Here is a 13,740-nt window from a genome sequence, read left to right on the forward strand (position 1 = left end):
CTTTATGTCAAAGTGGTAGTTGCGTAGCTGTCAATGGAGGGCCAGAAATCGCTCAGATTTCCTCAAAAAGATCTTCATTTGTGTTCTGAAGATGAACGAAAGCCTTGCGGGTTTGGAAAGACATGAGGGTGAGTAACTAATTAATGCCTGAATTTTCATTTTGGGTGAACTATCCCTTTAAGGCTTTACACAATGCTCTTGCAAACTGCAAACTAGGTTACAGGTCACTTTAGTGCAGGTCTGATGAGCGTTTGAAAACATCAACAGCTCGTATAAACCCTCATAAACATCTCACCTGTGAGTGCAAGCAGTCGGTGAGTTTCCAGAAGCTTCACAACAGCTGAACATCCCACCTGTCTGACATCATCACCACCACCTGCAGAAGAAACAGCACACCTGAGCCCTGACCTCTGATCAGTGCTGAACTACAGCAGCTCAACAAGCGCTAACTGACTGGAAAACATCACTAAATGCCTTTTAAATGAACGAAAATAAACGAAAACGGCCGTTAATCAGTCAAATTAAAGCTAATGACGGTCACATGAGAATCAGATCCTCACAAAGAAGGCTGCTAGTTTTCACGAGTTTCTGTTTCTGGTTTGTTTTGTTTACACATGAACCGTGTTTCGCTCATAGACCGCTCCGTCCCCGTCAAGCGCCGTTCATAGTTTCGTGGAAACGTTAGAAAACACATATCGGACTAAGAAAACTTACTGTTTCATGTATTTAATATGAGATTTCGAATCAATAACAGCTCACCGTCTCGCGCTGACCGCAGTGCCGCCAGCCGTCTCCCTGGTTACCAGACTTCCGACTGATCAGTGCCGTAAAGCCAACGCAGATGTCGTAAAATGAGCATCGCTTCCACAAGAAAGCGGAAACGGTCTGCAGTGTTTACTTCTAAATATTAAATCGTTTAAATTATATAATAGAAAACTACGTGCGAGTAATTTACTAAGACAGATACGAAAATATTCGTTAAGCACCATACAAACATTAAACAACCCTTAATCACTCGATTCATCTTTAGTTATATAATTTATTTAATCGTGGAAATGTAAAATGTTACACAAGACCAATAAACGAATCTTCATGTGTGCTGGCATTAGTACAGGTGAAATGTTTATTAATGGCACACATTATGAAGAAAACATTCATGCACATGAAGAAGCAAAACGGTTATAATTATAACTCATCCCTTAACACTGCTCTTATTGCTGTAAAAGCCTTTCTGATCGCATTTAAGCCTTCCAAACTGAATACACACCGACTACAAATGGTTAAATACACACATATATAGAGAAAGTAAAAATTAGATGACAATTCGAAACAATAATAAATGTAAATAGCTAATTTATAAAAACTTAAAAGCTAAATCTAATGTGATTTATTATGAGAAAGCTCAGTTTGCTATACAATTCACCTGGTGCTCAACATCGATTTAGTATGAGCATATCTATAGTTTGTAACTGATATTTGTGACAATAAAGTGTTATAGTTAAACAATAACTGTGTTCTGTGGATCACAAGTGTTTAACTGCGACTGGTAAGACTCTGCCACCATTGAGAGACTGACACGAACCATACGGTCACATCAAAATTAGAGGATTCAGAAGCATCGTCTCATGTCGACTATGACAATAAAACAGTATTCATGTTTATATAAAACAAAAACAATTTGAGGGGGATTCATTAAATACAGGGAATGCAAGCATACACAATAATAATATCCTCCTGTACAATATACAGTTCTAATGAGCCACTTGACTATATATCTGGCAACAACATACAGACAGACAGTGTGAACAACAACCTGATCACATGATCAGCGCCACTGACGGGATCCGAGGAAATCTGGGGCGTTTGTAGGCGTTCATAACGGTCTACGGCAATGAACAACTGGTGCACGTGTTTGTCACAATGCTAGAGTTCAGCATTATGCTGGTTTCTAATGGGGAAATGGAAGAAAAGTCAGTGAGAATCAGTTCTCTACGGTATCACAGGTGCACTAGAGTAACCTGAACGGCCCATTCGGCCTTCACAAACACCACCAGACAAAAGCTTTGGATCTGTAAGATTTTTTATGTTTTTAAAAAGTTTTTTTTTTTGCTCACCAAGGCTGCATTTATTTGATTAAAAATACAACAAAAAAAACAGTAATATTGTTAAATATTATGAACATTTAAAATGACTTTTCTATTTTTAAAGTGTCATTTATTCCTGTGAATTTTCAGCATCATTACTCCAGTCTTCAGTGTCACATGATCCTTCAGAAATCACTCTAATATGATGATTTGGTGCACATAAAACATTTATGATTATTATCAGTGTTGAAAACAGTTTTATTTCAGGATTCTTTGATGAATAGAAAGTTCAAAAGAACAGCATTTATCTTTTGAAATAGAATCTTTTGTAACATTATAAATGTCTTTACTGTCACTTTTGATCCATTTAATTCATCCTTGATGAGTAAAAGTATTGATTTATTTGATATATTTCCCCCCCAAAAAATAAAATAAAAGTTCTTACTGATCCCAAACTTTTGAACGGTAGTGTTTAATGTTACAAAAGCTTTCCATTTCAGATAAATGCTGTTCTTTTGAACTTTCAATCATCAAATACTCCTGAAATACAAATGTAAATAATTGTTTTTAACACTGATAATAACCAGAAATGTATCAAATCACAATATTAGAGTGATTTCTGAAGGATCATGTGACACTGAAGACTGCAAAAAAACAAACAAATCAGCTTTGCTCACAGGAATAAATTACACTTTACTGTACATTCACATAGAGAACAGCTGATTTACAGTTTTTTTGTATGTTTAATGAAATAAATGCAGCCTTGGTGAGCAGAAGAGACTTCTCTTTAAAAGCATTAAGAATGGTACCGATGCCAAATCCTCTGCCTGGTAGTCTCGCCCTCGCCGGTGCAGAGGCGCTTCACGCTTGCTCCCCGTTGTGAATCCTCTGGTGCCGCTTCAGTTCTCCGGAGCGGAAGAAGTTCTTCCCGCACTGTGTGCAGTGGAACGGCCTCTCGCCCGTGTGGATGCTCTGGTGGCCCTTCAGACGCTCCAGCCTGGAGAAGCTCTTATCGCACTGGTTACACTGGTACGGCTTCTCCCCGGTGTGGATCCTGCGGTGTTCCTTCAGATGTCCCGACTCGGAGAAGCTCTTCCCGCACTGGAAACACTGATACGGCCTCTCGCCCGTGTGTGTTCTGTGATGGCGCTTCAAATCCCCGGATCTAAAGAAGCTCTTCTCGCACAGGGTGCACCGGTGCGGTCTCTCCCCGGTGTGAATGCGCTGGTGTCCACGCAAGTGTCCCGAATCCGAGAAGGTTTTCCCGCACTGGAGGCATTTATACGGGCGCTCGCCACTGTGGATCCTCAGGTGGCGTTTGAGATCTCCTGATCTGTAGAAGCGCTTCGCGCACTGGGAACACTGGTACGGCCTCTCGCCCGTATGCATTCTTTCGTGTTGCTTGAGATGCCCGGAGTCGGAGAAGTTCTTCCCGCACTGAAGACAGTGGTACGGACGCTCTCCCGTGTGGATTCTCTCGTGTCGTTTCAGATCCCCAGACGTGGGGAAGTTCTTCCCGCACTGGAAGCACGGGAACGGACGCTCTCCGCTGTGTATTCTCTGGTGTCTCTTGATGTCGTTGATTCGGAAGTATTTCCCGCAGTCCTGGCAGTGGTACGGCCGGTCCGCCGAGGGACGGTTGTTGGATTTGGGGGAATCGGGAAGAGACAGGCTTTTAGGATCGGAGTCGCCGCAGCAAGCCGTGAGACACTCTCCGGTCTGTTGCTGCAGATGCTGAGCTGGTCAGGACAGAACAACACCATTACACATTGCTCCTTCCTTACATTGTTTAAATTAATACATTTTTAGCTAACGGTGATTTTGTATAGAGAGCCTTTGCTTTCGGCTCATGGGACCTTATTTCGGAAGAAATATGGCGAGAGACAACTTGTCTTTGTATTCCGTCTGAACTGTGCCCTGAATTACACATGTGATGCTTGTCAATTTAACTCTGAAAGTCATGAAAGTCACAGTTTGTCATAAAACAGAAGAGTAACATTTAGTTTTATGTGAAAATCGCTCGATGAACTACATCTCCCGGGAAGCGAAACAACGAGCGAGATCCGCTGCTCGTGTGTGTGCAGTCTGGTACAAAACACTCGATGACGGCGTAACGCTACGATTATAACCAATGTTCCCTCTAAGCTGCGCACTTCTCAAGCGGCGGCCGCGCAGAAAAGAATAAAATGCCACGCAGAGGACTGACGCGAAACGTGTGGGGAAATCCATTTGATTGTAGTTTAAGTGAGAAATAATTTCAGTGCTCTGGTCAACCGCTATAGAGTGAATGCAGGTTACAGGTTTCATAGAGAGAGAACGATGCGAGCGCGTGTGATTGGCAGTGAGTGTGTGTGTGTGCGGACCCAATAGCTCAATACGAGAGGCGACGAGAAACGCAAAGACATGTGAAATAAAATCACAATATCATGTTTTAAAGAAGAGTGGTTTGATTAAAGTGGTGGAAATAACGGTTGATGGACACAGAACGGTATTACACACCCACCCGCGTGCAAACTCAAAATACATCATTAGTTTAAATAGATGTTTTTGTGTGTGGGGGAGTTTCAAGGATGGTTCGATTATAAAAGAGTTAAAGTTCACATATTCACTTTTCTTGGAAATATTTAGCTATTAGATCTATTTAAATGCTTCAGTTTGTTTTCATATTATAACAATATAATATGTAAACAAATTGAAGCATTTAAACTGATATATTATATCACTTCAAATACTTCAATTCGTTTTTTTATATTATATTAGGCCTATATTTTATTATATGATAAGCCTAAATAAAGAATCTCACAAGGGTATTGTTTAGGGCTCCTTGCCATTAAAAAGTTTAAAACCCCCTGCCAAAGAAAATATTGGAAATTCATAAGCATTTAACTTTGATGGTTTAATGCTTCCTGTACACAATTAATTGACTGTACAAAAACACTTTATGGTTTTCCCAAACCATCTCAGTGTAACAGCTTACTTTTCTTTCAGACTATATCTATTGTTGTAAAGAATTGAACTGTCCTGCATAATTTTGAAAATCATTTTTCATAGGATTTCTTGGTAAAGACTGTACAGTTAACAGCACTGTAAAACAAATATCAGGTAACCTAAAATGTGACTTCTTAATTAACTGCTTGTTTTTAGAAAATATGATTTAATACCAATAAGTTACATCAAGGGTCAAATAAAATAGAAATGGCACATTCAAGTTAAAAGTTACAACTGAATGTTGAAACCATTGTGTTTCTACATGCTGTACAGGTCAGGTATAAAGAATATTTTTGCTCAGGTGGCGAAAAATGTCCGGCCAATAGAAAAAAGTTTTGCTCAGCAAGAAAAAAAATTAGAGGGAACATTGATTATAACGTAAGGCTATAGAAACAATGACAGACGTTAGCTTTAGTAAAGTTAGCTTCATTTGTTGAGAGAAAATGTGCGCCTTTGGGGTTTGTAGTCTTTGTAATTACGTATTTCCACAGTCTTATCCACCTTATTCCTGACGACCTTCCTGCGTTTTGAATTATGGGCGGCACTTCCGGTTTGGGGAACTTCCATTCAAAAGGGCTGAAACGAATCATTTCAAATCATAAGGTTGCCCTACAAATTAAGCTGATCCGTCAGTTTGACTGGATGAGCGGTCAATTTTCCTTCATGATTTATTTTCAGACATCGTGAGAATAACGTTATACTTGGTATTTTAACGTGATGTTATAACAAGAATATCTATGGCAAGAGCTCTTTAGTCGCTGCTTTATTTTCCTCATGATGATTTTTATTTTTTCCTTTGCAATCCGCTGTAAAAGTATGAAAAAGTACAACATATACGGCACATTTGTGGTCTGTTCTCCCGAATTTAATTTACGATATTCCATTAATAATTCACTGGAATGCACGAAGAATCTCTCGTTATTCTCCTCAAATCCTCACGTCTCTTTCCAGGTTTGTTTTCACAGGTAAATGCAATTTATAATCTGTCAAAATGACGGAAACTACTTTGATATAGTGTCACGTAATGCTGAAGTTAATGAACATTTTTGATTAAGGCTTGTTATACAATACAGATATATTTGCCTGTGATATTTAACTAAAGACTCGCGCTTTTGGGGCTATTTTTGGTCTGTTGAAAGTACCTTGTTGATTCTTTTAAACTTTTAAATTTAATTTTAATGTTCGATGGTTGAAGGGTGAGTCGATTAATGTCATCTCACTGTGACACTTTTTTAACGTATTGCGTTCATAGAGCGAGCCTTTCACTCTCTTATATTTATATTTTTCCGAAATAAGGGCCCATGGTGGTCGACCGGGAGGGTATTATGCGTTTCAGAAATGTACATATAGAGAGCCTAACTCAGACAGTTCCCTCTGATAACAGATCTCTCTAAATTGTAACGTGGACCATTACACACAATGCATTGCAATTTCAGACATGCATAATAATACGCAAGAGCATTTTCAATCTCAAAATACTGGATTACAATAAGGTTCATTAGTTGACTACATTAGTTAGCATGAACTAATAATGACCTGCACTTATACAGCATTTATCAATCTTTGTTAATGTTAATTTCAACATTTACTAATACTTTATTAAAATCTTGTTGACATTAGTTAATGCACTGTGAACTAACAATGAACAGCTGTATTTTTATTATAACATTAACAAACTACAAATACAGTAACAAATGTATTGCTCGTTGTTAGTTCATGTTAGTTAATAAACTAATGTTAAGTAATGAACCTTATTGTAAAGTGTTACCGATTCATTCCCATGAAAAACCATCATCAGGTGTGGGTGTTTTGCAGTGTTTTTTAGTCAATTAAAGGGATAAATCACCCATTTACCATCTTATCTTTGAAACACAAATAAAGATCTTTAATGAAATCTGAGGGATTTCGGTCCCTCCATTAAAAGTCTGTTCACGCGAAGAAATCATAAAATAAATCCATATGAATCGAACCGTTTAATCCAAGAAAAGACAATCTCATTATATGATGAACAGATTTAATTTAGGCTTTTATTCACATATACACATTGATCAGTCAACATAAAAGCTCAACCATGTGACCCGTGAGAACAAACCTTATTGGTTGAGCTTCCACTTGCCAAAATTGAACGCTGTAAACATTGTTTGCTCATGTTTATGTGATTATTTGTGAATAAAAGCCCAAATTAAATCTGTGCATCATAAAGCGATCGTGTTTCTTCAGAAGACTTGCTTTGACCGATCCGTTCAAATTGATTTATTTAATCATCTCTTTATGAATGTTTTGGGTGAACAGGCTTTCAATGGAGGGACCAGAAATCTCTCGGACTTCATTAAAAATATCTACATTTGTGTTTTGAAGATGAATGGAAATCTAATGGGTTTAGAACAACGTAAGTAAATGACAGCATTTTCATTTTTGGGTGAACTAATATTTTAATAGTAAGTAGCTGAATAAATTCATCAGGGAAAATATAGGCTATGAGCAACGTGATATAAGGAGATTATTAAGGAATATTATAGATGAGGTTAAAGGGTTATTCACCCAAACAACATTGACTTTGCTTTGCAGAAGAAAGTCTGTCAGTAAATGCTGACAGAATGATCATGTTTGGGTGAAACATGTCTCTCGAACCATTCTGCAAGACTAGTCTGGTCAATTATGACCTAATAAATAACATTTTTTATTCCTCCCCATCAATTGAAAAGGTGCTCATGTTTGTGAATAAAATGTAATGGTTTACCAACTCAGGTTTAATGTGATAAGTGCGACATTTGCAACAAAAACAACTTTTGAGATTGAAAATGACTCATTACCACAACTATTACTCATTATTCCCCGGAGCAGCATCATAGTGTTGGCCCAGATCCGGCCCACATCTGGATTCCACTCCTACCAGATGTGGGGCGACAGACACTATGATGCTGTCTGGGTCATTATATTCAGGGAAAGTTCAAACAGTACACACACACATCTTTAGCTGTGCTAATGTAAACGTGGTAATGATTGAAATCAAGGAAAGTGTGAGCGGTGTCAGGAAAATAACACGTTTACGATGCAAATATGAAATGCGTGTGTGACGTCACTCACCGAAATGAAAGAAATCTTCCACACTCTCGTCTTCCTCTTTGACTTTGACTCCCACGGGCCGCCCGTAGTGCTCAAACGGGCCTGAGGGCAGAAATTTAGCGCTAGAGGAGAGAGACTGGGGCAGTTTAGTGTTTGTCGACAGAGCCTGGGGCAGTTTGTTCCCGAAGTCCTAAAACAGAGTGAATAACATCACACACACCCCGAGCCGCGTCAACTGGTACTGACAGAGGACAATATGCTACACAATAAACATGTCTGAGAGCAACTGAATATGAATATACCTCCAGATCGAGACACGCTCTTCACATCAGATTAAATTCATTCTGTAAACGCAGCGGCGCGTGAGAGCGCTCGACACAAAAAAACACATCGAATAGCCTTTAAACCGGCTTTATTCCACGTTAATCGAGCAGCCTGTACTATTAGAACAACTGAACACTCACCAGATCCATCCTACTCGTCCATTTGTGTAAATTATCAACGAAATTCATCGGTGAGCAGAAACACTAGCAGAAATCTGATATCCACCGGAACTCGCTCCTGATGATCACGAACGTCGAACAGCAGCGCCTCCTACAGCAGCGGAGGACACACACACACACACACACACACACACACACACACCCCTTTCTTTTACTGTGACACACACACACGCACAAATACAGAAGCAGAGGTTTGGGTGAGCAGATGAAGGAAATGTCCCCGTGTTGTCATTGTGAGTTGAAAACATGCAAAGAAATATACATCCAGGGATTGAAATTAACTTTTTCAGTCACCGGCCAATTTGGCTACTAATTTTTTAAGTTACCGGCCATTCAGAACTTTTACTAGCCAAAATAAATAAATAAATAAATACAAATAAATCAGATTAACTACGTCGCATCTTATATAAAATTTGGATTTAATACATTAATTTCTTATTCAAACCAAATCCTGTCATCCAGCATCTCCCCCTTCCGCTTTCGTCATCATCCTTTTCTTACAGTACAAAGAACATCAAACCAATGTAGGATATCTTGGAAAATAACAATGTCTTTTCTGTTAACCAAATGGTTTTTAATCTTCGCTTTTGCTTCAATGCAAATGAACAAGCGCGCCGTTATTTGTTGCGCAGTGACGAGTGTGTTCAAGTAAGCCAGATATCCGCAGATTCTGCCAAAAGATCTCGACGACTCACGAGTTGAGTATTTGCGCTAAAACTGCGCAGATTTGGCTTACACGAACTTCTTGACTTCCCCGAGATGGTCCTCACTGCAGAACACGAAATCCAGGGGGAGGAGTTGGATCCAGATCCAACTCCTCCCACCTATACCTAAACCTTTCCATCTCCGCCCCCTGATCCCTAGCCCCACCCCTAATTAGAGTGACCACCATCAAACAACCCAAATGTGGGGCGATTATAAGTTTGTGTGGGACAATGTGGGACATGTTACCAACATTAAAACATAACCTGAAATGGTTATATAATGTCTATCTAACTTAATAAAAACATTTGTATTGTGCCTTTCAGCTGATAAAAAAATACTTTGTTCTAGTCCCTTCTAGGAAACACCATCACAATGTAACATAACATGCCTTTATTTTACATGCCATTTAGATTCATCATCACTGAGCACAAAGGCAGCAGGTATTATGCAGATAACTATTTTTTTTAAACAGTTAAGTCCAACTAAAATCCAACAAATTAAATAATGAACAAATAAAATATAAAACAACATGAAATTAGTTAATTGACAGTCTTATATTAAGAATATATTAAACCAAAATATTTGTTTAGAAAGAATGTGATTTAAAACTTTAAATAAAAAATAAATAAAATAATTTTAATAAATAAGATTATTTTAAATAAAAGAATGTGATTGTAAAATTTTACATTTACATTTAGTCATTTAGCAGACGCTTTTATCCAAAGCGACTTACATCTGAGGACTAAAGCAAGCGAGTCATCGTGAAGAGGGAAGAACGACTCAAGAAGTGCTCAAAATACAAAGTGCAGGCATTGCTCAGAGTAGCAAAAGCCAGACAAGGGAAGATTTAAAAGAGAAGATTTTTTTTATTTTTTTATTTTTTTTATATATTTTTTTATGTTAAAAAAACCCTTTAACTGTCACCCCCCTTTTTGAGCATTGAAGTGAAAATGCACTACCCAAACTTAAACGGTTGTAATTCATGAACCCTTTGGACTAAAGACTTACGGTTGATCTCTTTTAAAAGAAGACACTTGGCAGATTATTGCTGAAGTGGAATAAATTAATATAATTAAATTATATAAAAGTTATTGAAGTTTAAGTTTATTGTTATGAAAATATAATAAAAATATATTTTTCTTTTATTAAAAATATATATAAATTAATATAGGTTTCAGCCTAAAAATGACAGAAAGTCAAAGCCATATATCTAACCAAGTTGTGTTCCAAATTTGAAGTTGATATCCCAAACATTGAAGTTCCCATGAGATTTTGTTTAGGTGTAATACCAAAAATAGCCACCGGGTCACATTGAATTCCATTGAATTTAATTGTGTGCATTCTGCCATAACATTTTAATAAATTTCTGTCCAAATATCACTTCTGTCACAAAATATGGAACCTTGAGACTCAGACCTTTCTGACAATATGTGTTTTGTCATGATTAGAAAAGGTTTTGATCATAAATTATGAAACATGATGATGCCCAAAAGGGGCGGAGCCTGATAAAATAATTTAGAGTACCGTTTCTATGGTAACGCAACATTCAAATTCAAAATGATTTTTAAAGGAGGAATTCTGAGTTCGTAAGCTTTCAAATGATACCTAATTTATGATAACTACTAAAATATGTGATGTAATAAAAAAAGGTGATAAAAAAAATATACAATATTTTAGAGGATAATATATAATATACTTTTTAGAGGATAATATTATTAATTTATATTTTTTTATTGACAAATACAAGATTATATATGTTTTATTGTGAACTTTTAGCATGCAAATCAAAGTTTGAATGATTAAAAGTGTGGTTGTTGACTTTTTGTTACAAAGGTGAAAACTCCTGTAATGATACAGATTTTTTTTGATGCGCACTCTTGTCATATATTAATCCATTACTCTTCCAATATATATTTTTTCTGCAAAATCATTAACAAATATGTATTCTCGAGTCTTAGACCTTTCCAACAATATATAGTTTGCCATGATTAGATTAGGATTGAGTAGAAAAATATTGAAGTAAACTTAAATATCCCGCTAGCGGGATGGTGACAGTTTAAGTACTCACGGAAGAGATGAGTTTTCAGTTGTCTTCTGAATGCTGTCAGGGATTCTGCATTACGGACGAGGGTGGGGAGATCATTCCACCAGCATGGAGCCGTGAATGAGAATGTTCTGGAGAGTGATTTAGTGCCTCGCTGTGATGGCACCACGAGCCATCGCTCCTTGGCCGATCATAGGCTTCTGGTAGGGACGTAGACTTGTAGTAGGGAGTGAAAGTAGGAGGGAGCTGAACCTGTGGTAGATCTGTAAGCAAGCGTCAAAGCTTTGAATTTGATGCGAGCAGCGAGTGGTGATGAACAGCGGAGATGAACAGAGGAGTGACGTGGGCCCTTTTGGGCTCGTTGAAGACAAGGCGGGCTGCAGCATTCTGGATCATTTGTAGAGGTTTAGTAACACATGATGGAAGTCCAGCCAGAAGAGCATTGCAGTAATCAAGCCTAGAAATAACCAGGGCCTGGACAAGAAGTTGTGTTGCATGCTCAGTTAGGAAAGGCCTGATCTTCCTGATGTTATACATTGCAAACCTGCATGATCGAGCTGTCTTTGTAATGTGGTCTGTGAAGGTCAGCTGGTCATCAAATACTACTCCAAGATTTCTGACTGACCTTGATGGGGTGATTGAGGATGACTCTAGCTGGATAGTGAAGTCGTGCTGTAGAGACGGATTGGCAGGGAGGACGAGAAGCTCAGTCTTTGCCAGGTTGAGCTGCAGGTGATGTTCCTTCATCCATGCCGAGATGTCAGCCAGACAGCTTGAGATTCGTGCAGCTACTGTGGGGTCATCTGGTTGAAATGAGAGGTGGAGCTGGGTGTCATCAGCATAGCAATGGTAAGAGAAACCATGTGCCTGTGTGATGGGTCCCAATGATGTGGTGTAAACGGAGAAGAGGAGCGGTCCAAGCACTGAACCCTGGGGAACCCCTGTGGTCAGCTGATGTGCTTTGGATACCTCACCTCTCCATGTGACCTTGAAGGGCCTACCTGTGAGATAGGACTCAAACCAGTGGAGGGAAGTTCCTTTGATGTCCAGTGATGAGAGGGTGGACAGAAGGATCTGATGGTTCACAGTGTCGAAGGCAGCAGAAAGATCCAGCAGAATGAGAACTGAAGATTTGGAAGCAGCTTTTGCGATCCGCAGGGCTTCGGTGACCGACAGCAATGCAGTCTCGGTTGAATGGCCTTTCTTGAAGCCAGATTGGTTGACATCCAACTGGTTGGTCAGAGACAGGAAAGATGACACTTGGTTGAAAGCAACTCGTTCAAGTGTTTTCGCAATGAATGGTAGGAGAGAGACAGGTCTGTAATTCTCTAAGAGTGATGTGTTTAATGTTGTTTTTTTAAGCAGGGGAGTTACCCGAGCCTGCTTGAATGCTGTAGGGAAAATGCCAGTGTGGAGGCCAGGGATGAGTTGATGATGTGTGTGAGAGCTGGTAGAAGTGTGGGAGAGATGGCTTGTAGAAGGTGTGAGGGGATGGGGTCTAGAGGGCAGGTGGTAGGATGACTGGAGAGGAGAAGTTTAGATACTTCTTCCTCGGTTTGCGGAGAGAAGGTAAAGAGAAGATTTCTGGTAGTGGGAGAGGATGGTTTGGGTTCCTGTGTGTGTGGAGTTGAGAACTGACTGCTGATAGAGGTTGTTTTGTTAGTGAAGAAGTTAGCAAAGTCATCAGCAGTTAAAGAGGAGGTGGGTGGTGGTGGAGGTGGACAGAGGAGAGAATTGAATGTCTTGAAAAGTGTTCGTGTGTTAGGGGCGGTGTTGATCTTGCTGTGGAAATATGAAGATTTTGCAGCGTGAACATCAGCAGAAAAGTCAAAGAGCAGAGATTGAAACATACTCAGGTCAGACGTGTCTTTTGATTTGCTGCTTTTGCGATGAACAGCGGAGTGACGTGGGCCCTTTTGGGCTCGTTGAAGACAAGATGAGCTGCAGCATTCTGGATCATTTGTAGAGGTTTAGTTGCACATGATGGAAGTCCAGCCAGAAGAGCATTGCAGTAATCAAGCCTAGAAATAACCAGGGCCTGGACGAGAAGTTGTGTTGCATGCTCAGTTAGGAAAGGCCTTTTGATTTGCGCCATTTCCTCTCCATTGCCCTGAGTTCGGTCCGGTGTTCACGAAGAACCTCAGATAACCAGGGGTTAGAGGGAGTAGCGCGTGCTGGCCTGGAGGAGAGAGGGCAGATATTGTCTAAAGAAGAAGTTAAAGTGTAGCATAAAGTATCTGTTGGGGTATTCACATCTAGATGAGAATTGTGAGGGTGAGGGAAGTGAAGATGACACAGCAGAGGAAAGATGGGAAGGAGAAAGTGAGCGCAGGTTTCGTCTGAAAGTAAA

At 39.3% G+C, this 13,740-nt stretch overlaps 2 protein-coding genes across 4 annotated transcripts in view; both read right to left on the reverse strand.

Moving 5' to 3' along the window:
* LOC130100550 (meiosis regulator and mRNA stability factor 1) overlaps positions 1-525 on the reverse strand; it is a 56,954-nt gene extending 56,429 nt beyond the window's left edge. For 2 of the 3 annotated variants that reach the window (XM_056266032.1, XM_056266029.1), the window contains exon 1: positions 296-525. The gene's annotated coding sequence lies outside the window, so the exon portion shown is untranslated. The remainder of the gene's footprint in view (positions 1-295) is intronic. The other variant, XM_056266031.1, reaches the window with a different exon arrangement.
* A 2,329-nt stretch (positions 526-2,854) lies between these two features.
* Positions 2,855-8,720, reverse strand: LOC130100553 (zinc finger protein 239). Its single transcript, XM_056266035.1, has 3 exons — positions 8,603-8,720; positions 8,160-8,328; positions 2,855-3,823 (listed from the first exon to the last, which is right to left on the reverse strand). Exons 1-3 carry the CDS (start codon positions 8,648-8,650, stop codon positions 2,946-2,948), a joined length of 1,095 nt encoding a protein of 364 aa, XP_056122010.1. The 5' UTR covers positions 8,651-8,720; the 3' UTR covers positions 2,855-2,945.
* Positions 8,721-13,740: the final 5,020 nt, after the last annotated feature.

This window comes from Rhinichthys klamathensis, unplaced genomic scaffold (genome assembly GCF_029890125.1).
Source record: "Rhinichthys klamathensis goyatoka isolate OS25496 unplaced genomic scaffold, OSU_Roscu_1.1 h1tg000244l_1, whole genome shotgun sequence".
Classification (NCBI taxonomy): Eukaryota; Metazoa; Chordata; class Actinopteri; order Cypriniformes; family Leuciscidae; genus Rhinichthys; species Rhinichthys klamathensis.

What these genes read in the sequence shown, in the direction of transcription:
- LOC130100553 (XM_056266035.1), bottom strand. Translation starts at nt 8,650, where the DNA reads ATGAATTTCGTTGATAATTTACACAAATGGACGAGTAGGATGGATCTG. An exon ending in GGACGAGTAGGATGGATCTG is followed by an intron (nt 8,329 to 8,602) that starts GTGAGTGTTCAG and finishes ACTCTGTTTTAG; the next exon opens with GACTTCGGGAACAAACTGCC. An exon ending in GGAAGATTTCTTTCATTTCG is followed by an intron (nt 3,824 to 8,159) that starts GTGAGTGACGTC and finishes TGTCCTGACCAG; the next exon opens with CTCAGCATCTGCAGCAACAG.